We start from the raw sequence: 27085 nt of genomic DNA, 5'->3' as shown, positions 1-27085 counted from the left end.
TGTCAGTTCTTACTAAAATAAAAGGTATTGGTGCCTTTGTGATGCAGGTGTTGCTTAGGAGATTTCTCCCTGTTTACCTTTAGGTTTAGGATTATCTTTCAGATGCTCCTTGATTTGCAGCAGGAATAAAACAGGTGAAAAGTGCACCTGCTCTGTGGATTGTTGGAAATTCTGGTTTTAGTCTGCTTGAAGTTCCTCTGGGCAGCAGGAAGCTCTAATATGAAGTAGCTTTAGGGGGTATTAGTTTATTTTTCCTTAATATCCAATTTTCCTTTAAAATGTGAAATGCTCCCAGGTGCCATTGGAATTGCATTTAAAAAAATTACAGCCCCACTGTTGCCCTGCTCATTTATATGAATGAACAGTGAGAACAAGGAAAGACTAAGCTGGACTGCTGATCAAGGCATAAAAATAAGCTATTTTTCTCTTAGTCACCTTCTGAAATTCACTGTACTGTGTAAAAATTGTCCTGCAGCTACTAATAGTAGCAATTTTGTTAGAAGTTTGAAAATACAGTACAATGGCATTGTGTCTGTAGCATTTTGCTATGTGTTTGAGAATTTTCTGGACTATTCAGTTGTGTATGGCTCATTCCTTAAAAAAATCTTCCTCTACAGTGTTAACCTGTTCTAGAAGATGACCAGGCAAATGTTGTGTTCCTTAGGTGTCCCCAGTCTACTCCGAAAGGATGTGTGGGCTGTGTGGAAATTATGATGGGAACCAAGGGGATGATTTTCTTACACCTTCTGGCATGGTGGAATCCCTTCTGGAAGACTTTGGAAATTCCTGGAAGCTCAATGCTGAATGCCAGGACTTGTTAAAACAAGACAGTGACCCCTGCAACCTCAATCCTCATTTAGGTACTGAACTCTATTCAAAATTAACATGTGCAGCAAATGGTGATCTTCCATGTACACAAAAAAGGAAAATAAAGAGAAGAACCTGATGTTGCTTACGTTACCACCAGGGTGGCTGCAATATATATTTTTAAAAACCCAATAAACAACAGCAACAAAAAAAACCACACACAGAGAGATTTGTATTGATGCAGGTCTCATAAGGAATGTTTTGTGAAAATTGAAAGCAAAAACTAGTTTAATTTTACAAATATAAAAAAGGCAGCAGAAAGCAAAGGCCCTGTAAAGGGAATTACAGCACCAGAAATAGTGCTAACGGAATATAAAAGCATTGCTTTTCCTTGATTTGTTTTACTCTTGAGACATTATTCTTTCAGTAGAGCTCATGATGTATGAGCTATGGTGCTATCTGTGCCTGCCTGATCCTATTTTATTCTTGTGGGGTTTGTTTGGTTATTTTTTCTTTTATAAAAGGAAGAGAAAATGCTTACTGTGGCTCCTCTGGCTTTCCTTGAAAGCCATGTTGATTGACTGATTCAGTATGAGCATGTAATTTTTCTCTTTTTAGCCAAATATGCTGAGGATTCCTGCTCAGTTCTGATGTCTCCTGCCTTTGAACCTTGTCACTATGTAGTGAGTCCCGCTCCCTATGTGAAGAACTGTCGCTTTGATGTTTGCTCCTGCTCCAGTGGCAAGGATTGCCTGTGCTCTGCCATTGCTAATTATGCAGCAGCCTGTGCCAGGAAAAGCATCCTGGTGGAGTGGAGACAACCTGACTTCTGCCGTAAGTGCACTGCTGCTCAAACCCACTTATTGTCATCCTCCTGAAGAAATTTTTCTAGCAATGTTGTGTGAAAGATTTAGAATGAGATGCCAGATTTTCCTTATGGCAAATGATGAGAGTAAATCTTTCCTTCACACTGATAAGGATGCAGAAGGTGTTACCAGGGACTGGTCAGTACTGGGGGAGAGAAGTGTTGATCTGAGACAGCTCCACAGAACTTTTTCCTGGATTTCCATTTTCACCTACTCACTTGGAAACTTTCTGAATGTCCTAGGCTAGGAATCTCCCAAGTGATTTGTAGTAATCCATGAACTGCCTTTTTTGAGGCCCAAGCTTCCCAGGTCCTGACCTCATCAGTGACTCCTGAATGTGGGGTTATGGAGGAAGCACAAAAGGGCAGGACAAACTTGTATCAGAAAAGAATTTTGGCAGTTTTGTGGCATCACCCCTGCTCACAGAAAGGCTAAATTACTGTTGATTGCCTGAGGTTTTGGCCAGAAAAGTTTTGAATATCTCCAAAAAATTGAGGTACCACAGCTTCTCTGACATCTGTCTCTCTCTTATCCAGGACAAGATTAATAGCCAAACTGCCAAGAAGCTGGAACAGAACAGTCCAAAACCTTTCATTTCTTTTATCTCTCTCTTAGGTCAATGTGGTAGGAAAAAATCCATTGTCATGTAATTTTGATTGAGCACAGACATATTTTCCCATAAATATTTGTGAAGTGAATGTTTTTCCATTTTCCTGAGCAACTTTGTTATAAAGGAAAGAAGACAATTGAAAAATTTGGGAGAAAGCATGTGGGCTTGGCAGCTCTCCACATTTGTTCTCTTACATTTACCCAAGCAGAGGGTGGGAAAAACATTTATAAACCGAGTGTGTAGAAAGTGGAAAAGAGAGAGGTCTCTGGCCTTTGACCTGGTAGGGTCTGCAAGGTCAGTAACCACAACTTTTGCAGGCTGTGGAGTGCTTGCTGCTAATGAGAACAAACCCAATTTATATTAAACTGCTGCATGGTTTTATAATATTTTACCTAGTTTATGTAAATGTTCAGGTAGTGGAACAGTAATGTCATAAAAATCCTTTCAGAACTCTGCAGGTCTGGAGGCTGAAAGAAAAAGGAGCGATAATGCCCCATTGCTCTTTCTGTAATTGAACAAGTTAATTTTCACAATTAATCTTTAATAGTGCAGAGCTGCTTCTTCCTTTCTGTACATTACAGAGAGCTTTGTACTCGCACAAAGTGACAATTTCCCTGATTGCAGATCCATCAGCCCCCATTAAATAATCCTAGTGCCCTAGACATCTCCTGACACATGAGGGAGAGCAATCTCTCTTTCTTAATGGGTTTGAGATGTGAATGTGCAGGTTGTGTAATTTGTGCTGGTGGCCCAATGCACTGAATATGTCTTGCACCCCTACCTTCATCCCCAGAGATTTGGTTTCTTGGGAAATGACTTGACAGAACCAGTTTGCTTGATTTGGAGTGGATAAGTATCAGGGAGCAAAGTCATTAGTGTAGCGCAGCATTTCTGCTCTGTGTCAAGCTAACAAGTGCATTCAGCTCCCCTATCTTTGACATTATTTGAGTTGCAGTTTGATTATTTAAGACCTGACTCATACCCTGTAACCCACTCTGAATAAGCACCAAGCCAATCCCTTCATGCTGGAAGGGAGAAGCAGACAGGCCACACTGCGAAGGGCTGTGTCTCTCGTGCAGCTGCATGTAAAAAATTGGTTAAAACCCAGGCTGAATGGCTGGGCTGAGAGAGTGGTGGTGAATGGAGTTAAACCCAGCTGGGGGCTGGTCACCAGTGGTGTTCCCCAGGGCTCAGTAGTTGGGCCAGTTTTATTTAATATTTTAATCAAGGATCTAGGTGAGGGGATCAAGTGCATCCTCAGTAAGTTCATGGACAGCACCCAGCTGGATGGAGTGTGGATCTGCTGGAGGGCAGGAAGGCTCTGCAGAGGGATCTGGACAGGCTGGATCCATGGGCCCAGGCTAGTGCTCTGAGATTCCACAAGGCCAAGGGCCCAGTCCTGCCTTGGGTTACACCAACCCCCTGCAGCTCCAGGCTGGGGCAGAGAGGCTGGAAAGATGGGAAAGACCCTGGGGGTGCTGGGGACAGCGGCTGGACAGGAGCCAGGCGTGCCCAGGGGGGCAGGAGGCCAATGGCACCTTGGGCTGTGCCAGACATGGTGTGGCAGCAGGGCCAGGGCAGTGACTGTCCCCTGGGCTGGCACTGCTGGGGCCACACCTCAGATCCTGGGGTATTTCTGGGCCTGTCACTACAAGAAAGACATTGAGGAGATGGAGCCTGTCCAGAAAAGGGGATGGAGCTGAAGAAAGTTCTGGAGCACAAATATGATGAGGAGGAGCTGAGGTGGGGCTAAGCCTGGAGAAAAGGAGGCTCACGGGAGACCTTCTCACTCTCTAGAACTCTGACAGGAGGGTGCAGCCAGGTGGGGGTTGGGTCTGCTCCCAGGGAACAAGGGACAAGAGGAGAGGAAATGGCCTCAGGTTTCACAGAGAGATTCAGATTAGGTTTTATGTAAACATTCTTCATGGAAATTGTTATCAAGCACTGGCACAGGCCACCCAGAGAAGTTGTTGGATCACCATGCCTTGAGGTATTTGCAAGCCACATGGATGTGGCACTTAGGGACATGCTTTAGTGGTGGACTTGGCAGTGTGAGGTTAATGGCTGTAATCAGTTATCTTACAGTCTTTTCCAACCCATACATTCTGTGTTTACCTGTCCCATGTGTGTATTGTTCTGTGGCACAGGGGAATCCATCAGCAGGTCCCTAGATCTTCCTTCAGATTTTAGGACATGTTGCTAATCCTATTATGTTCCTTAATGTGGTAGTGCTGGGGCGGTTGGTGGCTTTGCATGCCTTCTGTAAGAGGATTTGTATAGGATAAAGTGCTGGAGTAGGGAATTAAGGACAGGGTCTGAGCAGCATATGAGAATGGCTACAGGGCATGCTGGGCCTCAGCATGGCAGAGAAGCTGTGTTAAATCTAGTTCTGGCAGGGTCTACCTTCACTCAGAGGTGGCAACGTTTTCACCTTGTGTTACTTGAGGAACTGGCTATGGTTTGTCTCTTTCACTCTGATTTCAAAACCTGCCCCTATGAGCTGCATGAGCTGTTTGATGCAAAGACATTTTTTCCAATGCTTTCCCACTGTTTCTCATCTTATTCCTGGGATAGACTGTGCTTTGAGCACAGCATTGAGCTGTTTTGGTTTTATAGAAGCCATCCACAGGGACTAGATGCATCTTGCCTTTTTCTCTAATTTTCCTGTCAATAATGGGATTTTTTTTTTTTTTTTAGTGGCAGTGTATTACACAGTACAGACATCAGGCCTTTCCCAGGTCACTTGTCTTGCCTTTTTGTAGTTAAAAACAAATGTTGCTGGGAAGGGATAGAGCAGTGTATTGGGATGTGGCGTGTAAGAATGGCATTTGGAAGCATAACTGGAAAAACAGGGGATGTTCAAAAAATTTTAGGAGGTACACAGGCAAGGAAAATCATAGAATGGTTTGGGTTGAAAGGGACCTTAAAGATCATCTTGTTCCAAGGGACGCCTTCCACTAGACCAGGTTTTTCCAAGTCCCTTTCAGCCTGTCCCTGAACACTTCCAGGGATGGGTCAGCCACACCTTCTCTGGACAACCGCTGCCAGAGCCTCAGCACCCTCACAAGGACAAATTTCTTCCTAATATCTAATTGAAACTTGCTGTCTTTCACATTGATCACTTTGAAGTCATTCCCACACATGGATTACAAAGGTTTATCTAAGAAAGGAATCTACTGCAAAGTTGTTCCGTGGATAGGGAGTGTTACAACTGACTAGAAAATAGGGCAGGATTCTGGGCTCATTTATCACATCCTTTTTTTGAATCTTGAAACTCATAAACTGATGTACCCATCTGAAACCTGCCAAACCAGTTCCATGTTTCCAGAGGTTCATGTATAACAAATAGTACTTTTGGCTGAGGCCCCATGGTTCTCCTGCTGGGATGTGCCTTTAATAATGAAAGTTATTTTTAAAATGGTCCTCAGCCATGGGCTGTGCCTGTTCAGGGTTTGATTTACTGCAAAGATCAGGTTTATGTAAGTCAGAAGCACATTTTTGTGAATGCTGCCAAAAATTCCTGTAACAGTGAATGAGTCTATCTTCTGCTTTGTCCCGAATTAGGAAGCATTTGCTGTATTGATGAGCACACATTTCTTGGACTGTGCTGTGAAAGGTACATTAAGCGGTTTGGGCACCGGTCCCAGATTTGGGAGATTTTTGCTCTTAAGAGGGGTTCAAGTCACCTTAGATATTTCTGGGCTGGATTTTCAGTTTAGGGTGTTATACTACCATGTATGGGGCTGCAGGGGCCTCAAGAGAAGCTGGTGCAACCATGTCTCTCTCCAGTAGGCAGGAATAATTCTTCATTTCAGAGGAGTTTTGTGAAGGTGACCATGAGTCACTGGTTAGTACATAGGCCTTGCTTTGCTAGTCCAGCAAACACCTGGCTGAAGCTGCAGGACTATCCTGTTATTCCATGGCTGCCAGAGTTCCCAGGGATGTGAGCTAGAAGAGAGTAGGGATTACCACATCATTCTGCAGGAATTACAAGGGGAAGGGCTTTCTCTCTAACCCTTTGATCTTGGTTTCAGCAAGGTACAAATGTGCCAACGTCGTTCCTCATAACCTTACAACTGTTTGCTGTGGAAGGTTGCTACAAACTACAGTGTAACCCCTGGTTATCAGGAGGCCTGTTAAATTCAAACTCTTGATAAAACAAGCTCGTGTCCTATCTTCTGCAATGTGTTGTCATAGCTGCCACCTAGTGCTGATGCTGATGTGCGCAGAGGTGAATGCCTCAAAATCGGCCCTGTAGAAGTGGCAGTTTTAAAAATGAAGAAGCCAAAATGGCTACAAAGGCCATAATTAGTCTCCATATGAAAGAGATAATCATCAAAAGTTGTTAGTATCAAGGTTTGGCTCCGTGATTGCTAAATTACTTCATTATTTGCACTTGTTTTCATAGAAACCACAGAGTGCTTCTGGGATGTGAGGCTGTTGAGTATTGCTGCACTCCTGTTTACCAAAGCAGAAAAATACTTTTCTACTACTTTTCTACTTATTTTGACCAAATAGTCCCTAAATATGTTGCAAAGGAAGAGAGGTGTGAATGTGTAGATGACACTTGTAATGCTCTTAATGCATGGGATCATGGAATAGTTTGAGCTGGAAGGGACCCAAACATGTCATTCCAACGGACCGTGTCATTCCAACCCCCTGCCATGGGCAGGGACACTTTCCACTAGCCCAGGTTTTTCTAAGGCCCATCCAGCCTGGCCTTGGACACTTCCAGGGATGGAGCAGCCACAGCTGCTCTGGGCAACCTGTGCCAGGGCCTCAGCACCCTCACTGGGAAGAATTCCTTCCTACGATCCAATCTGAACCTGCTCTCTGTCAGTGTGAAGCCATTCCCCCTTGTTCTGTCACTCCAGGCCCTTGCCAAGAGTGTCTCTCCATCTTTTTTATAGGTTCCCTTCAGGGGAGCTTCAGTTAGGTTATCCTGGCTGTGATCCAGATAATAACAGAGGTTGGACAGAGCGTGTGTTTCATGTTCTGGGCAAAATTCTGTGGCTAGATTTCCATCACAGTGCAGGGTAGTCCAGTCCTGACATTTATGGGGAATTTCCTTTAGTAAGGTTTTGTTTGTGTGTATATCTAAGCAGTGCCTTAGGCTACACCAGTGCTGCAGTTAAGGAGGGATGGTGTAACACTCCATTGACAAGTAAATTGAGCAAATGCCTTTTAATCCCAAGCTTCCCAGTCTGTTTTAGGCAGCTTTTCTTTTAGCTGGATTTGAATCAAATGCTCTTCTCCCTCATGTGTTTCACCAGCAATGGCCTGTCCTGAAGGACAGGTGTACCAACAATGTGGGATGCCGTGCAACCAGACGTGCCAGTCTCTGTCCTACCCGGAGGAGGACTGTGAGCAGCTGTGCCTGGAGGGGTGCTACTGTCCCCCTGGGCAATACCTGGATGAGCATGAGCAGTGTGTGCCCAAATCCCAGTGCTCCTGTTACTATGATGGGGAGATCTTCCAGCCAGAGGATGTCTTCTCGAACCATTACTCCATGTGGTAAGTGCACTATTCCTAACCCTTCCCTACACACCATCGCTCCACTTTTTGGAGGGCTTGAGTTGTTGCGTCAGTTCCTGTGCATCCACTGAAACTAGTTAAAGAAAAGGCAAGATTTTGCCTCCAAGAATCCAAATGGTGAGTTTTGCTATTGTATCGTGCTGTGATTAATTTCAAATACCACCTTACTTGGTATTAAGCCCTGTCCTATGAACAGTTCCTGCGAGTTTGAAATGGAGCTTAATTACTGACAATAGCTACTTTGTGGGCTTTTAAAATGTCACTTTAATATACTGTGCTATAATTCTTAACTGTTAAAACCTAATTACCTCTTGTCAAAGATACAAGTATTAAAAAGCATTTCTAATTGTTAAATTGAGTAGCAGTACACTTGGAGTGGGAATGCAATCTCTGGACAGGCCCAGTTTTGGGAACAGTGTCTTCTTTTCCTCTCTACCACAAAAATCCCAGGTTTCAGTAACTGGATGGTCCCTTACTTCTTTTCGTCAGCAAAGCTGACTATTGTCTTGCTTAGCTTTATCCCTGTGCAGCTGCACTGGATCCAGCAGGTCAGGGCCAGCAGGCAGCTGGGTTTCCATGCCACTGTATGGCATCAACTCCCTTAAGGAATTTTTGCCTTTAATGTTGATAGACACAGTGGATGGAGAGCAACAGCTCAGCCCCACTGAAGTGTAGTTTTGAATTCTGACAAGTTCACTATTGACTAAAAACCAGTGTGAGCGAAAGCTGAATGCTGTTTAATTACATACAAGCTGTTTGTTTTTCTTAGCTATTGTGAGAATGGATTTATGCACTGCAGTACAAACAGAGCTCCTGGTGCCTTCCTGGCTGGTGTTTTTGCTGATGAGAGGCCATCTCCCAGAAGTTAGTATGCCTTAAAATCTTAATAATTTATTTTGATTTTTTTTTCTCTTTATTGTCTTGGTAGTTTTGATTGGAGAAGAAATTTCAGAGGTTGCAACAGCTGTGATATTGTGAGATTTTTTCCAATTTTTTTTTTGCAGGATAGAAACCAAAGGGGTGTATGGGAGGGTGCAGGGCTCATGGAATCTCACCTCTCAAAATTATAATTAACCACTGCAGTCTCTCTTGAGCTGAAGAGGTTAAAGGATCACCTATGCCAGTGATCTGAGGTCTCCAGTTGCTATTTGAGGATCACAAGACATCAGTAACTCATCAATTTTATACCTTCTGTTTCTCACTAGCAGGATGCAAACTCTTTCCTGGTGTAAATGAGGCTTTTAGTGGCCTAAAGGTTACACTGCTGCCAGGTTTCCAGTGTGCCTTCCAGCCAGCAGGAATCTCCATGAAACCTCCTGGAGACTGATAGCTACCATGTTTCCCATCAGTGGACAGGTTTATCGAACATTTGGCTGTGAAAGGTGCATGGGAACACTTCTAGCATCTAACTGGAGTTTGCAGTATTGGAGAAAGGCCAGCAGTGCTCTGGGATCTTTTGGGGTTTCCCACTGATACATGGATGGAGCTTATGGGATTTTCATGGCATAGGGGGTTTGAGACTGGATGCATCTCAGGGGGGAAAGGGCTAGTGGGGCTTTGGGGAGGCCTGAGAATATCCAGGAGCTGGACTTTGTGATCCTTGTGGGTGCCTTCCAGCTCAGGATTACCTATGATCCCTATGGGAACACCAGTAGAGCTAACCACAGTGACTTCCATGGCACTCTGACAAATGCTCCTGTACACGGGGTCTGGAGGAAATTTCTGGTTGATACTTGCCAGTGCATTGGAGACAAAGGGTAATTGTTTGTCTTTGCACCTTCTCAGGATAAATCAACTTCTAGAGGAAAACACTGTAAATGCCTCTGTAGGTACAGGGCAGTGACCTGCTTAATGTTGCTTGCTAGGACACCAGTGACTGTGTCACTGGTTGGGTCACCTGTTCTTCAAATGAAGCCTTCCAGGTGAATATCTCACCAAACTTTTCCCTTAATGCTCCTAAGACATACTTTTCCTGATAATAGGATGTCAAGAATTACAAAACCTCATAGAGACACATTGCTAGTACCACTTGAAATAGTTTCTTGGGACATTCTGATCTTCTGTCAGATCCTGAAGTCTCAAACAGTTTTTATTGAAGCTCAGGGCACTACTTTTACAGTCACCGATGTAGCTACATTCAGTGTGAGAAATAGGTCTAAATGCAATAATATAAGATGCTGTTGCTTCTCAGAATATCAATTTTTTGCTAACTTAGGGTACAGTGCTTAGGGGTGTTTGCATAGCCCCAGTGCAGTCTGGAGTTGCACTTACATGTTTAGTGCAGCTTTTTTGCTTCAGTGTTAAATAGCTGCTTTCATGACAGCCTAACTGGGGTCACTCCAGGGGAAGTAGGGGCTGTTTTCTTTGCCATGTCATATCTAATGATGTTGCTGCAGGCTATATTCTAAATTAATTTTATAATTAATGAAATTAATTTTCAAATCAAAGATCCACCTTTTAGAAAAATACTGTGCCAACAATGAGTACTTGAGTTCTAATTGCACTTTTTGTGAACTCATTTTTTTTTTAAGTAAAAAGGAGCTTGACATGCAGATTCCCCATGGAAAAAATTATCTGTCCTGCCAACAACCCAAGAGCAGAAGGAGTGGAATGTACCAAGACCTGCCAAAACTATGACCTGGAGTGCATCAGCCATGGCTGCATATCTGGATGCCTCTGTCCAAAAGGGATGGTAAGCAGCTTTCAATACAGCAGCAAGAAGCAGGTCCTGTTTGTTTCTTGCCTTCATTCTCTGCTACCAATAGTCTTCTTGCAGCTTGGGAATAAGTGGTTGTGAAGTATTGACTGTCAAGTTGTGGCTGGCTTAAAAAACATGTACAAACATTGAAGATGAACTTTAGCTTGCAAAAATAATTATTAATCAAAATTCCAAAGCCTGCCTTGAAGACCAGTTTATGTCTTCCTTCAGCTCTGCTCCTAAACTCCTCCTCAGTCGTGTTGAACTTTCTCGGCCAGAGAGACAGGAGAGAGATACCCATATTCAGGTTGATCATAGGGGGGACCTATTTTGGAGGACCTCTCCTCCAAAAAACGGCTGAGACAATTGGGATTGTTAAGCCTGGCAAAGAGAAAGGGTTGGGGGTGACCTCATTGTGGCCTTCCGATGCCTGAAGGGAGCCCACAGGAAAGATGGAGAGAGACTCTTGACAAGGGCCTGGAGTAACACGACAAGGGGGAATTGCTTCACACTGGCAGAGAGCAGATTTAGATTGGTTGTGAGGTAAAAAGTCTTTATTTGTGAGGGTGGTGAGGCCCTGGCACAGGTTTCCCAGAGACGCTGTGGCTGCCCCATCCATGGAAGTGCCCAAGGCCAGGTTGGATGAGGCTCTGAGCAACCTGGAGTAGTGGAAGGTGTCCCTGCCCCGGGCAGGAGGTTGGAGCAGGATGATCTTTAAGATTCCTTTCAACCCAACCCATTTTTGGGTTTCTCTGATCCAGCCATCCTTCCTGCTGATATTGATTCCTCCTTGGCAAGTCTCCATCTCTCCAGCTGCCTTCCTGTGGGTTGTAACAAATTGAACAACCCTGTGAGAAGGAATGTGGGATATGAAACTTGCTAAGATGATGTCAGAGTGTGTCTCAGAGTTGCAGGTGTTGTACTAAGCACACCGGTTTTTTCCACTGAAAAGGGGCTCTCTGGGGTCCAGGGTTATAGCCCACTGCAACCCTCAAATATAAGAATAAGTTTAATTGCATTCTGCCCCCAAATTCCTTCAATTATCTTTCTAGAAAAACAGCTCTTCCCAAATTATGCAATAATTTTTAGCAATAATATAAACATATATTTTGAATGTTGCTACTGTATTTTGCTGACAAACACCCATTTATATAAATAGATTCTACTCCAGAATAAAATGTCAGCTCTAGGAAAAAAGCTAAGGCTTGTGAAATGTCTTGGAGGTGAAAAAGAACAGAATCTGAAGTCACCCATAAATTTTCACCATGATTTTAAAAACAAGTGTTGCTTCTTTTCACGTTTCAGTCTGTAAATGCCTATCCTTTAAGTGAAAAATATTCCTAAACAGTAGTGAGATAAGAAAATTTGGAAAAGCTTCTCTACTTTAAAGTTCCCAGAGCTCCAGGATGAACAGGCTTTTCTTTGCATCTAACATTCAGCTGATTTGGTAAAGGAGCTTGAGATTTTTGGTTTCAATTCTGGGACATGGTAATAGTACACTTTTGACGTAATTGTGGAAAACAAATTATGATAATTACTCCACAGGGAAAAAAACCCAACTCCCATAGTAATTAATTTTCATGTTTGTTACAGTATTTTGTATTCTTTTTCAGTAAGTTAAAACAAATAATTGCTTCATAAAATTGTTGCCAAGAGAGCAGTCTTTGGCCTTTTGGAATTGGAGACTCCAGCTGACTTTGCAGTGATGTGAAACACACCTGAGTTCAACAAGGTGGTTTGTCAGATTTTGAATTGAAGAATCAGGCTCACTATTTAAAAAAAAAAAACCAAAAAACAAAAAACAAAGTAAAACAAATTCTCTGTCCACTAGATGACAGTATGGTTTAATCTTCACTAAACTCTGTCTGAAATTACTTGTTCTCTTTGGCTTCCCTTGTGGTAGAGAATAAAAATCGCGAGCTGCACCCAAGCCACAATGGGAGAAGCCCATGTAGAAATCATCTTGTAACCACTGCCATGCAAAGTCAGGATCAAGCCCAGTCCCCATTCAGGTCTGTCTTGTTTGCCCTGTCTTTGACTGCTGGCTTCGCAGGAGCTGCCAGCTCATTCTCAAAGAGCAGTTTCCTTCTCCTCACCCAATGGGATGAGGTTTGGGAGAGCCTTTTTTTCTTATTTCTGTGCTCTGCAATGAGGCTTTGTGCTCCCCCAATAGAGAAGGATTTGGTTGGTGACCAGGTTCTCCTTTCCATCCTGTCCTTTTCTAACACAGAGACTCTGGGAGGACAGAGACAAAGCTCTTCAAAGTCAAATCAAAGTCTGTGTTTTCCAGGCTTGTACAACAGAGTTGAGCAATAAAGGGACTGGAAAAAGGAATTACTATTTTACTTGTCAGTCTGCTGTAATCCTGCCTAATTTACAAGTAACTCACAGAGGTGAGCTGCTGTTTGCAGGAAGGTCTGTGGGAAGTAATGGATTACTCAGCATGTGTTCCCATAAATATTTGCACATATTATCATGCTGGAAGAAATTGTGCCTTCTTACTGAAGATTTTTCTTTTCTTTTGTAATACAGTAGCATATGAAAGTTATCAGTGCTCACAGATAAATTATTAGCTTGAATACAAAACCAAATTTCTTTTATCTTCTTCCAAACTTTCAACTTCCTTTCAATTTCTTTCAAATATAAGTTTTCTGGTTCATCTAGACTTAGAATTTTATATTGCTTTGATTTCTAGCAAATAAAAAATGTTCAATATGTCATAAAAATAATTCTTCTGTCTTTGATCATCTGAAAGGTGGGAAATTCTCCATACTTGTCACCCTCTTGCACAGCAGAAAAGAGAGATCATAGCATATGTGCAGAAGTGTGGGGGAAAATAGGCTTTCTCAGATTAGTTTACTGCACTTCAGTTTTTCCATTGGAAAATATTAATAAATATACAAATTGAGTGTTAACCACCTTTCTGGGGAAAGAAAGGAACATAACAATCACAGAGCACAAAATCTAGACATTCCAAAAGCAGAAAATTACTTTTTTTCTATTCCCAACAACTGACAAAAGACTATGGTTTAAAATTTAAATGAAATATTTTATTGCATTCTGACTGCTGAAATAAAACTATTTCTAAAACGTTGATACATTAGTGTAAAAAGGGAAAAAACCCTACAAATCCTAAACATCTTAAGCAGGAAAGTTTGGAAGGCTTTTTTTTTTTCTTTCTACCTATTTTAAACTGACATTTTGATTTCTCTGTTGTATGTTTTTTAGTGTGGGCCGATCCTATGTTGCAATGTCTTCATGAGGAAATGGGCATATCAAATAAACATTAGAGACATGCAGCTAACCTAAGAAAGAGAAGTCAAGTGTAAACCAGCACATTTCGATCTTCTGACATGTTGTCAACTTGCCTTTGTTTGCACAGTTAGAGTGAGAGGCTGTTTTAGTTGAAAAACAAATTATGAAAGAAATTCTTCCCTGTGAGGGTGCTGAGGCCCTGGCACAGGCTGCCCTGAGAAACTGTGGCTGCCCCTTCCCTGGAATTGCCCAAGGCCAGGTTGGATGGGGCTCTGGGCAACCTGGGATAGTGGAAGGTGTCCCTGCTCATGAAACTGGGTGATCTTTAAGGTCCCTTGTTCCCCAAACCAATTTCTTATTCTAAAGCCTATTAGCTATTGGGTTCTCATCTGACCCACTTTATTTAATCTCATGCTTCTTCATATATTTGGCTGACTTTCCACTGAAATCCATGCATGTGTCAGGAGGAACAGAGCAATGTCTGAGCTTCCCTTGACAGAGGGACTCATCAAATTGTGTTGACCAAGAGAGTTCAAAGTTTAGGTTGAGTTGGATTTCAGGACTGTAGGATCTCCGGACTTGGAAGGAACTCACAAGGGTCATCCAGCCCAACTCCTAGCCCTGCACAGACACCCCAACAATCCCACCCTGTGCCTGAGAGACTTGTCCAAACACTCTTCGATCTCTGGCAGCCTTGGGGCCGTGACTGTTCCCTGAGGAGCCTATTCTGAGCCTTGCCACCCTCTGGGGTAAGAAAACTTCCTAAACAACCTAACCCTACCCTGACACGGTTCCAGGCATTCCCTTAGGTCCTGTCCCTCGTCCATCAGAGCAGAGATCAGGGCCTGCCCCTCCTCTTCCCATTGTGATCAATCTGCAGAACTGCTGTGAACTCTGACCTCAGTTTCCTCTTCTCCAGCTCAACAGACCAAGTGCCCTCAGCCACTCCTCATGTGTCTTCCCCTCCAGACCCTTCACCATCTTTACAGCCTCCTTTGGACACCCTCTAACAGCTTTAGATTCTTATATTGTGGTGCCCAAAATTGCCCCCAGGACTCAAAGTTAGGCTGCACCATTGCAGAGCGGAGCAGAACAATCACCTCCTATGAGTATGGGTAAGGAGAATCTTAAAGGTTCTGAAACCTGTAATATTGTCCTTCCTTTTGCAAGATTTTTCAAGGTTTAACAATGAATAAGACAGAGCAAGGAAATTACAGAGATTTCTGTTTGATCCCCAAGTAATGGGAGAGTTGTTAGTCAACCGCTTGTAATCCCATGGATGCAGAGCATCATCCTAAGGGCATTAAATGGTGCAAACAGCTGCTGTTTTCATTACAAACCTCTGTCTTTTTGTATAGTTGCCTCCCCAATGCTGCTGCCTCCTGTCATCTCAAGCACTCAGGACTGCTAAATCTCCTGTATTTACTGCAGTCTATTGATGGATTGAGAGACTTCCAGAGAAAATCCGGCTGCTAATGAATAGTGCTCCTGTCCTTGTACTGTAGTACCACATGGTCCTTGTAGTGCACCATGGCAGCAGGCTACCAGATATGCCCCAGATTTTGGAAAGGGTGTTAATAGGCCCAATAGATTGTGTGTTACTGTTAACAAAATCATAATTCATTGAGTTTTGCAGAAAAAAATGAGCATTCTTCTGGTCAAAGTCCACTTGGAGTTTTTGTGTCCTGCTTGCTGAATCCCACCCACCCACTCTGTCAGTGTTCAAGACAAGATGCTCTTCCCTCTGTTGGTGGCTTTATGGCTGCTGTGCTGGTTGTGATAAAAATGCTAATACCAGTCTGTACCAGTTTTTAGGGAGCAAGGAGAAGAGGTTGTGATTCTCTTTTTACTAACCAGATGTCTAATCCCTAGCTTTTTATCCAGAGGCAAGCCCTCAAGTGTATTGTGAACTGTGTAGCTGAACACTCTGCAAAAATTCAGAAATGTAGCCACGAATATGAGGTCATAGTCCTGCTTTTTTCCTAAATACCACCAAGAAGGAAGGAAAGAAGGTATTAAACGCTTCTTTCTGGTCGTCTCTGGACTTTCCCACCATCCTTTGTAAAGGTGAAGGCAGAGCTGTAGCTCCATTATCTAGAAAAATATTTCTTTGTTTCCATCTTCCTTCAATAAAGTGATTTTATTTGGCATAATGCAGCTCTCCATAAGCCACAGAGCATGTGGAGCTGCATATGAAGGAAGGGTCTCTGCGCTGTGCGATCTTTTTTTGTGAGTTGTTCTAGGTCCCCATAGGAAAAGGCAAAGCTGTTCTTTATTAACCTGGTGTTCAGACTACATTGATCTCATTGGCCCATATTTAATGGTAAAAAAGAAACTATTTTAATGATTTTGCAGAAAGAGTTTAAAGTGGGAAGGTGATATTTTGTGACTTTTGAATGCAAAGAAGGAGAAGGACTCTCCATTTAGGTATTCCATGAAACCAGAGCCAAACCTATCCTGGCTTTGCCAGAACTGCTATTGAGTGAAAAGTCAGCATAGCCAGCTTTGGTTATGTTTGATTCTCGAAAACTGGGGGTCTTAAAAATGGAAAGGAATCACAAAAAAAACCAAAACAGAAAATGAATGGAAAAACGGAATAGTCTAAAGGCATTACTTGTTTTTCTTTGGCTGTAGTTTTGTTTTTGTTTTTTATTTTTTTGTTTAAGTGGGATAAATGATGTTTTTTTATATAAAGAGAAACTTGGATCAGAAGGGTAAAAATTAGAATTTGGATAGAAGATAATGTCCTACTTCCTAGCAACAGGACCTGTTGCAGAGAGAGCAGAATAATGCCTCAAGAGGACTGATATTTATCCAGCCTTCCAGGAATTAAATAGGTATTTGAAAGAAAATGAGTGATTACTGCAATTTTCAGAGGAGAGTTGATAGAGGGTTGGCTTTGTCAAGGGGCTGTTGTCTGTAACAACAGAACCTGCATTTGCACGTGGGTGAATCAGGCACTGCGGCTTCTGATCTCCTTGATGCTCCTGTCTCCATTTTTAGTCCATCTGGGCCTTTTGTCTGCTTTTCTAGTAGGCCCTTTTCCAGTTTGTTGTGTGTGAGAAGCTATTCACCTGCTCTCCATATTCACGTTAGCCTGGTTCACTGCATCCTGGACTTTCTCATTGTGCCATTTTTCTGTAATGTCATCTCTTCTCCCAGTAGCTTGAGATGGTGGAAGTGAGTTGTGATTTATATACCTACAGCTCTATTTATGTTAATGGCTAAAAGTATTAGTAGTACTGTACCTTTCTCACCTTGGATAGCCTTCATCCTTTCTTTTATTCCTTTCAACCTTTCTTTTATTTTCCATCCACACGTTCTGTGCTTGTTCCTGGCTGCTTGCTTGCCCTGCACATGGCCATGTCCCAACTGCCCCAGGTGGTGACAAACTGTGTGTTCTGCTTAGGTACGACATGAAAACAAGTGTGTTGCTCCTGAGAGGTGCCCGTGCTTCCACAATGGAAGAGAATATTCCAAAGGAGAAACAGTGACTAAGGACTGCAACACCTGGTGAGGAAGGATGTTTTTTCTCTTTAGGGGCTCCGCTGTGTTTCTGGTAACACCAAATATTGTTTACTTAACAGATCTCTTTTAGAGAAAGCTAGTTTTTGCAGCGTATTAATTGCACAGACAGCACATTCCCTTTGCATGTTGCATAAAGATCCAATAAAATTCCTTGCAATGTCTGGCAACCTCTGCCTCATGCCCTACAAATAGTTGTGTGTCTATGCAACTCTTCTGTAGGCACTAGATAGTGGATTTTGCAACACAAGATAACAATTTAGGACCTATATGCTCTGGGGTGGGAGGAATGGCTTTTTCACTAAGTTTTGCTGTTGTGTTTCCCTTTTTGTTGGCTGTCTGAAGCCTGTCAATCAGCCCTTTTCAGCCAGAAGAGGCGTAATGCACCAGCTGTAATGTGAAAGGAGCTCTTCAGGGAAATGATAAAGAACTAGGAAGAGACAGGGTCAACCTCATATCTCTAAAGAGTGCTCTATCTATTGATATATTAAAAAAGATGAAAATAGATGGAAAACTGTTACTTTCTTAGAAGAAAAGAGTGAATGCTCCATGTCTTTCACCATTATCCTGCTTGGTTGCTAGAAAAGGATTTATAGGTTCAAAGGGGAGTTCTGGGCTGCTCAATTTGCATGGAGGGAAGCCCTCAGCACAGCCTTTGGGCCACTTTTATTTTGCTTAAAGTACAGTGGGCCACTTTTTCCTTCTCCTGCACAGCACACTGGCTGCACTTGAGGTGCTTTTTTTCCATGTATGTGGTGGGGGGGAATGGTGTCTCTTTTCCTTCAGAGCTCCAAGAGTCCAGGGTGTAGGACATTCAGCTACCAGCACTGTGAAAATCCTGGGGGTTTTTTGAACTCAGACTTGAGAATCTGTTATGCATTCTACCCTAAATGTTCCTGCCCAGCTCTGGGGCAACCCCAGAAGCAATGTTTGTCATCCTCTGTATGACTGGCTGGAGCTGTGTCAGAGAATCAGCACCACTAGAGAGTCCAATGCTTGATTTTTGTTTGGTACACTGCTCTTTGAATAACAGTGATTTCAAGATTTTTTAACTAGTGGGACCACTTCTAACTAGCACGAGTTAGTCTTGGATGAAGGTTTTGTGTGGAAATATTAATCTCCGAATATTTTGTTTAATTTCTTTCCTTTGCAGCTACATATAACATTGTGAATCCATGTACTGTAATTAAATCTGGGGAAAAACAGGCTTGAAAGGGAAAAAGATGGAAGAGAATTTGATGTTTTTGTCTAGGTACATACTCTGTAATGTGCTTACATTGCATTTAGTTAAAAGTGACTCAGCTGAAAAACAGGCACCATGAAAATTTTATTGAAACAAGAAGAGTAAGTGTGAAACTTCTGAGTGTTAAAAAGTTTGCAAGATTCCTCACAATAATGATGATCAGCCTTTTTATTGTCAATTATTCATATAATCTTTGATCTTAAGGTAATCATAACGATGTTGCTTCATTGTTGTAACTGCCCACAATTCTGGCAATACCATTGTAAATTATATTTCCTCAAATACATAGAATTTCCTTCAATATTAGGGTCAAGGAAATGTTAGAAATCAGGCTTTTTCTCACTGATAAAAAGCTCTTCCTCAAGTTTTAGGTGTTTTTCATGAATGGAAGTAAAATTGGAGATAACGTCCCTTCATAAATGTCACTAGGGCTTTTGTGCACTCTGTGACATTGAAAAGTTTCTTGATAGTTCTCAGCAAATATCAAGTCAAATGTAATTTAGAAAGTGGTATAGGAAATTACTATTGCTTTGAGAATTAATAAGAATTGAGAGTCTGCATTTTGGAGGTTGAGATCTTCCTTTTCTTTTGTTTTTGCCTTTTGTACTGCTGTTGCAGGAGTTCTCATTCTCACTTGTTCTTAGCCAGATGTGAACACCTGTGAAGGCAATATATGAGCCAGAGGTGTCAAATTTGGCATTTACATCTGACTTGACATATGGGACACCCTAATTCATGAACACTGGAATGTCTCCAAGCCTAAGCCAGTGGCAAACCTTTTGTTATGCAATGTATTGGGAATTCATTGTGGAGCTCAATGAAAATTTTGAAGTCACACTTGTGCAGCAGTGCACTGCAGAAATTTGCTAATCTGAATTTAACCACCCCATGTCTCTTATAATCTGTCCATGTGCATATTTACAAAATCTTGCTCTTGTCTAACTGTTAGCAGAGGAGAGGGGGCAAGAGGTTTCATGTTACTGAAGTTTCATTCTTTGAAGAAAATGTCTTGACCAATATTTATTATGATGCAAAATGTTACCAAGATTAAATAAAATCTATGCTCAGGTTAAGGCACTATTAGAGAACTCAGTTCAGTGCACAGTTTTTCCTTCAGGTAGCAATTTGATCTTGGGAAAATACTTCACGTTCTTTATCCCTGAGTTTTTATGTCTGTAAAGTATGGATATAATTCCTCTTTCTCTGCCCTCACAGAGGTTGGTTAAAAAATTCCTGGGGCAGTGATGATGTCCATCTGCATTTATGGAGCATTTAGTGGATGAATGTTTTGCCATCCTCCAGCAATATATTGCTTATTAATTATTAAATGTTTATTATTAGATATTGTGTGAAATGGTATTCTAACTCTCCACTGATTTTGAGTTTTACTTTATTTGCTCAGCCTTTTGCTAGTTAGCAAATCAATTTATTTCACTAATCAAAAGCCTGTGGATGTCAAGGGAGAGTTCCCCTTTCATATTTGCAGCTTATTGTAGCAAGGTTGTGCTCCTCCAGGATACTTCTGGAAAAGGGCAAGAATGGTGGATGCTCTGTTTTGCAGCAAGGGCACTTGGAGCAGAGCAGCATATCCTAAATAAAATTCTAGTATAAAAGCATATTCCAGCAAATTCTAGTATAAAAGAATATTCCAGCAGACTCTGTCCTGACCTATTTTGTAACAGGGAAATTCAAACCACCTAGAGTCCTATACTGCAACTTGTAAGAAGCAGAGAAACACATTCCTTATTCTTTTTATCTTATTGCACTATTTGGATTTATGCACCCCCTGCTAACATATGCTGATTTATGTTGATGAGAGAGCCTCTCATCTGGTGGTAGAGAGCTCCTGGACACAGAGACTGTGGCACTTTCACTTTGTCTAAAGCACTTTGCATTCTCTTGCTTGTAATTTACATTTACATGAGGACAACTATCATTGCCCCCTTTTCTCTGTTACAGTGTGTGCCAGGGGAGGAAGTGGGAGTGCACCAAAAATCTGTGTGATGGCACCTGCACTGCTATTGGTACAGCTCATTACTTGACATTTGATGGATTGAAATATAAGTTTCCAGGAAACTGCCAGTATGTGCTAGCTCAGGTAAGAAGAGCATGTCAAATAGTAAAGCTGCCTGATATATAAAAACAGTTTTACACCAGGTGAGAAGCCTGGTGTTTGGATAAATCACAGTTAACTATTTCTAATTACTAAGCCAGATGTATAGTAGAGAAAGATAGAGCTTATTTATAGCTTATTTATGTTTTCAGAGATGTCTTGAGAATTTTGAAAAGTGACAGAAATCAGGCTGTCATGTGTCCAGCTGGCCATCATGAACCTTATGAGAGCACTTTGGTACAGAGCAGAGCTGTCTGAATCTCATCTCCAAAATGGAATTCTGGCTATCCATAAATCAATGTTTTTTTCTTTTCCTTTTTATCCTGCAGTGGTAGCTTGCTGTGTGGCTGAGTGAGACAAGGAATGCTCAATGAACCTTCCCTAAATGCACCCAGAGCACAGGCTCTGCTCATTCCTTTCAGCATGATCCCTGTCTTGTTCCGTGCACCACCTGCTTGGAGTCCCCTGACAATATCCATTTTCTTCACACAAGGAGGAGAGGGGGATAAAGGCAGAGCACACTAAAACCGACTTTTTATTTGTGGAATCAGCCAGAATTTAGAGTTAACTAAGATAAAGGCTCATCTACATGCAGATTACCATGTATTTAGAAATGTCTGTGCAAACGAGGATTTATCTGAAAATTTGTTCTAAAACTAGATGGATTCACTGGTGATTGATAACAACCATATTCTGCAATGACAGTGGGATGTGTTTCTTGGGTGGGTTACTATTTTCCCCACAGAGTCCTCATGAGGCACATTCCTCCTTGCAATTCTCTTTAGGGAGGAAGGTGTGATCAACCTGCCTCTGCCTAGGTCTTTGAAATATGCTCCTTGATTCCAGCTGGATTATATTTGAGGAATGATTGCTTTGCCACCACTGAGAGCTCTGTGTAAAGGTCTTATGGGCAGCAATACTATAGGCTACTACAAAACTACTTAAAATGGAATTCAGATCTGTTTTCCTTAAATGACAGACACAGAGAGCTCCACACAGGGCCTTTTTCTGAAAAGGTGTGTACTGAAAAAAATGAACACGACCAAAAAATAAAATCTAAAAGGCCAGAGAGATGTGAATTATCATGTAAATGTAGTAGGAACTCTCCAAGGATCTCAAAAATTCTGGATTTAAAAGAAAATCAATAATTAAGCTATCTGTGTATTCAGATGTGCCCTGTGCCCATCATACATTTTTAAATATCACAGATACTGTAACATGGTGGATTCTCCCTGCCAAAAAAATACTCTCCAAATTATGCATATATGTGTCACTGGCAGAGTGTGCCTCACTCTTTAAGGGATGGGACACATGAATATCAGTACTAAGAATAAACTAAATGAACACGGGAACAGTTAGCATGCCAATATATATCCTATTGACCACAAATTACAGAGTGTTGTTTGAGGCTTCTTTTTTCTCTTTTTCCCTGTGTGTGTTTTTCATTACTGACTCATTTATTTTCTTATCTGATAGGATTTCTGCAAGGGTGACTCTGGAACATTCCAGATATTCATTTCAAATGAAGGTTGTGGCTTCACTGGAGAAAAGTGCACCAAAAGGGTTATCATTTTGTATCAAGGAGGGGAAATAGAGCTGTTCAATGGAAACGTACGTACGCTTTCTTTTCTCTTTCCTTCCTGTTTTTTTGTTTGGAAAAATAATTTCAGATTGTTCAGTAAGCTGAAGCAGGAATGACCTCACATTCAGGGGTTCTTGATCATAAAACGATCAGGTTAGCAGGATTATATTTATCCATTTTGCTTTCAGAGGTATAATGCTTTTTTGGTATTTCTGCTATTTCTTGCTCCCAATCAGTTTATCTCAGATAATCATAGAATGGTTTGGGTTAGAAGGGGCCTGAAAGATTACTCAGTTCTACTCCCCTTCCATGGGCAGGGCACCTTCTACTATCCCAGGTTGCTCAGAGTCCCATCCAACCTGGCCTGGAACACTTCCAGGGATTGGGCAACCTATGCCAGGGTCTCCCCACCCTGTCAGGGAAGGATCTCTTCCTAATATCCAGTCTAACCCTGTTCTCTATTAGTGTGAGGCCATTGCCCTTGTCCCACTCCAGACCCTTGTAAAGAGTTTCTCTCCAGCTCTTTTGTAGCCCTTTTAGCTATTGAAAGACTGCGATGAAGTCTCCCTGCAACCTTCTTCAGGCTGAACGATTCTCACTTTTTCAGTCTGTTTTCACGACAGAGATGCTCCAGCCCTCTGATCATCTTGGTGGCCTCCTCTGGACTCATTCCAACAGCTCCACATCCCTCATGTATTGGGTGCTTCAGATCCTTTCTAAACATGGTTTGTCAAAGCCTGTTTCCAGCAACTTGAAGTGCAAGGAAGGGCTAAGAGATGACTGACCTGTGGCTAGTAAAACATCAGAACTAATTTAGCAAGATGAAGGACTGAACACACACATGCACAAAAAAAAAGAGTCACTGCTCCAACAACTTGATATTGGAATGTTAGCTGTCCTTTGTCCTGTTAAATTGCTGGATGGGATATCCTCCTGACTATATTCTTCTTTTTCCTCCCTTTTGCTACCAACAAACATGGAAGAATTGACCAAGAATCTCTTCCATCTCCCATGTCCCTTCCCAGCAGGAAATGAGCTTTCCGGAGGGCAGAGTTCAGCCCTTTGTCTCGAGCACTGTAACAATTCTCACTGCCTGTGAGCTTAGCCATTGCAGGGGTGCAGTGGATTATTGTTTCAGTCACTGCCTTTTCAGAAGTCCTGTGCTCTGAGCTGGTGTCTGGACCAGACATTTGCAAAAATGTTCCCAGTGAAACCACTCCACATTTGCCTGGTTTTGGGTTAGCAGACAAAGCTGTACCAGGTTTGGAATTGCCTGCAAATTGCCACCATGCCTTGGTGGCACACAAAAACATGACCTTTATTAAAGGTGTCTGTGCAGTGCACTGTGACAGCATAGGATCCATACAGGCTTTTGGGTTGTGCAGAAATGAGCACAAGCGATATTGGTTGTCCAGTTTTTAATTTCTGCTGCTAAAGAATCCCTGACTTGGCTGAGGGTAAATAGCAGTGCAGGGATCATTCCATTTAGCTGGGCTTTGTCTGAAAGCTTCTTTAGATGACAGATTTTCAGAAAAGCTCTGATTCCATTTGGATATGTAAGAAAGGGCCAGAAGATAACAGCAGGTGATTTAGGCATCCAGCAGCTCCAGCATGAGAGGATGTTCTTGAGGGAGCCTGTCCTTGTGAGACCAAGGTCTGTATTACAGCACTGTCCACATGACCCTGAGTGAACTTTCAGTTGTCTTTTTGGAGAGTTTAAGGCTCCGTGTAATAATACACAGAGCAAGTTTTCTTAGAAATAACAACAACTAAAAGAGACATTAGGGAAAACCAACAGATATGGAGACTCCTAGGCAAATTCTTATTCAGTAATGACTTTCTACACTCTTTTTCCACAAGAATCCTTAGAAGCAAGCAGAAGAATCAGGTATTCTTTTAGCCATTATAATGTTTCCAATTAACATTGTTTTAAGATGATATGTTTTGAGAGCAGCTTCTACTGCTGCTAGTAAATGAGGGTTTAATTGACATGTTACAGTTCTGGCTGACATTTAAAACAAAATGAAATAATTTTTTATTTTCTGAAACAAATCTGCAAGTTTGCAAGGTCAAAAGTTTATGACTTCATGGTTGGGCAAAAAGCCTCCATAAACATAAAAATTCTGTAATTTAAGTCAATCTCCCAGCTCAACTTTGTCCTCTTCTGTGTTTTGGAACCTCTGAATTTGGAAAGACCAAGACTGTTGAAGAATTTTAAGTGGTCAAGTGTAGTAATATAATTGGCATAGGAGAAAATTAAAAAGTTAGCTCTTTTGGTACCTAAAATATCTTTTCATACCTTCCCTAAAGACAATGAAGACCTTCTTTAGGAAATCCATGGAAGATGTAAACTGTCTTCTCTGGGATAAATGTTTCTGATGATAGCTCGGAGATGAAAATAATTTAATTACTGTGCTGAGCTTTTACTGAATCAAGCAAGAAAGAATAGTGGGATAAGGAAATATTTTGCCCTCAAAGTAAGAGAGTGGGTAAATGGTTTCTGGGCTCTTCTTTCTCCCTTACATTAATTGCTATTTCTGCTGATTAAAAGAACTTCCAGAACTAAGCAGTTAATGCATTAATATGGTGCTTAAAGTAGCAGCCATGCCAGACTTTTCTTTTCAAATGTGTTTAATATTCCTCTTAGAGTTCCCATTGAAAGGGAATTGTGGTGTGAAAGAGAGCATTTTAAATTAATTTCTTAAATTCTTAGTAGCTGGAGGCAGTGAATTGTAGCCAGATGGAAAAAGAAAGAGGCACACAGGGGAAGGGAAAGTGATGGAAAAAATGAATAGACACCAAAAGGAATCTCTCTGGATTTTTCCTGTAGGTGTAATTAGTTGAGAAGAAGATTCCTGACTCCAGAATAAGGCTGGTCTTTTAGAGGCCACTGATACGTGTGGTTCTCCCAGTTCTTATTACAGCAGAAGGACAGAATTGTTAAGTTTCCTAAAAAGCTGAAATAAAAAAAGCCCGAACCAACATGTAATTATTCAGTGAACCAGTGACCAATACTAAACTGGTGATTAATTGAGTATACCCTGTCTTTATCAGCCCTGCTTCATATATTGGCATTGTGTGTCATACCCTGGGACCACATTCAAAGACTTTGGAAATGGGATGAGGTTGAAAGACTGTATTTGTATCCCAAATTTCTGATCTTCTCTGGAGCATCTGGATAGTGTATGGAAACTCTCTGAAGAACAGCATGAATGGAAGCACCTGTTAACATGTCCCACTGGGAAAATCACCTACCTTAAATAATAATTAGAGACACTGCTGATAGTACAATGTGTTTCTCTCATTCAGGTAAACATCAGGGTACCTCCTAAGGGTGAAGATGATAATTTAGATGTCATCAAGTCTGGCCGTTATTACATCATTTTACTGGGCAAAAGCATCAGTGTGACCTGGGACCTGGCCATGGGAGTCTCCATTATCTTAAAAGGCAATTTCAGAGTAAGTGGTTTTTGCTCCACCTCTTATTCTCACTAAAGAATGCACTTAACCTGTCCCTGGGGAATGTTTTTTTTTTTTTTTTTTTTTTTTTTTTTTTTTTTTTTTTTTGTTTTGTTTTGTTTTGTTTTGTTTGTTTGTTTGTTTGTTTTTAATGTAGATTTTCATGGTACGTTAGGCACTTGTTCAAAAATTGAGGGGTTGTTTGGTAGTACTGTATAACTGCCTTATTTTTCTGGTTGTTCAACTATAAGGGCCAAATCCTGGATCATTGGAAATGAGTTACGACAGAAAGGATGAGTGTTGTGGGACCTCAGAATAACCAGGAGTGCAGGAGTGATTTCTTCTGCATTCAAGAAGAGCAGCATAAGAGCCAGATTTACTGGTGATGGTGATAGGACAGCAATCTCCAAAAATGAAATGAGGTTGTGGGGACACACTCCAAACAGAGCCACTGGGCACTGCTGATTAGAGCAGTCCTTCTTTCTGAGAGTCCCTGGGGACAGCGTGGTCCTGTTTTCAGCAAAGCAGAGTGGGAATGGGAGCTACACATTCTCTGAGAGAGACTGTGTCAAGGCCATGGGTATTCAATTTTTGAACCTCGTGGCATTAAAGCACCAGGCTAAAAAGACGTAACAAAACCCTAAGCTGGTCTACAGTTGTAGGATTAATGCTTTCTTTCTTTCCCTGCAAGGATCAAGTGTGTGGTCTGTGTGGAAATTTTGATGGAATTCAAAACAATGATTTGACCAGCAGCAGTGAACATCTTGAAGTAGATCCAGTTGACTTTGGGAATTCTTGGAAAGTTAATTCCCATTGTGCTGATGTTGCAAAGGTAATTGTGAATGAACTGTGAAAACTAATTAGTGTGGGTTACACTATCAGTGAAGAGTGGAAAAAGAGCTTTGGAAGGATTAAAATAAGTAGAAATTAGCTATTTCCTCCATGTTTTTGCCAAAAAATATTACTTTTAAAAATCTGGTAAAAGGCCAATTAAATTATGTAAGGCTTCTGGGCTGCCTGGCTTCAGTGGAATGTTAAAATAGCCAATTTGTTTAGTAGAGACTGTTCCTAGAGTTATCCAGCCCAGATGTTTGAAATCCAGCTATCACTGGAAATCTCATTTAAAGTTTAATCTTAAAAAAAATCGCTGTAATTTTCAGTCAGGGTGGTTCAAGTAAAAATTTTGTTTCTCCCTATTCAAATTTCTATATCCCAGTTCTTAGTCTGTCCATTACAAACAATGGAATGCACAGGTTAATTTCTTTAATTTCTTTCTATATGATTCTCTCTTTTTTTTTTTTTTTTTTTTTTTAATTTAATTCTGCTTTTATTTCCAGGTTGGACAGGCTTGATCAGAAAAAGCAGGATAAAGGAGGGGATGGGAGAGCTTGT

At 41.5% G+C, this 27085-nt stretch overlaps 1 protein-coding gene across 2 annotated transcripts in view; it reads left to right on the top strand.

Annotated features, from left to right (window-relative positions):
* VWF (von Willebrand factor) overlaps positions 1 to 27085 on the top strand; it is a 146818-nt gene that overhangs the window by 58281 nt on the left and 61452 nt on the right. For both annotated transcript variants that reach the window (XM_058806037.1, XM_058806038.1), the window contains exons 14-23: positions 665 to 860; positions 1426 to 1641; positions 7557 to 7797; positions 8588 to 8682; positions 10350 to 10510; positions 17181 to 17284; positions 20499 to 20637; positions 22129 to 22263; positions 25544 to 25693; positions 26385 to 26525. In XM_058806037.1, the coding sequence (XP_058662020.1) occupies positions 665 to 860; positions 1426 to 1641; positions 7557 to 7797; positions 8588 to 8682; positions 10350 to 10510; positions 17181 to 17284; positions 20499 to 20637; positions 22129 to 22263; positions 25544 to 25693; positions 26385 to 26525 (1578 nt within the window). The remainder of the gene's footprint in view (positions 1 to 664; positions 861 to 1425; positions 1642 to 7556; positions 7798 to 8587; positions 8683 to 10349; positions 10511 to 17180; positions 17285 to 20498; positions 20638 to 22128; positions 22264 to 25543; positions 25694 to 26384; positions 26526 to 27085) is intronic.

This window comes from Ammospiza caudacuta, chromosome 5 (genome assembly GCF_027887145.1).
Source record: "Ammospiza caudacuta isolate bAmmCau1 chromosome 5, bAmmCau1.pri, whole genome shotgun sequence".
Classification (NCBI taxonomy): Eukaryota; Metazoa; Chordata; class Aves; order Passeriformes; family Passerellidae; genus Ammospiza; species Ammospiza caudacuta.
This window is presented reverse-complemented; position numbering and strand designations above follow the sequence as displayed.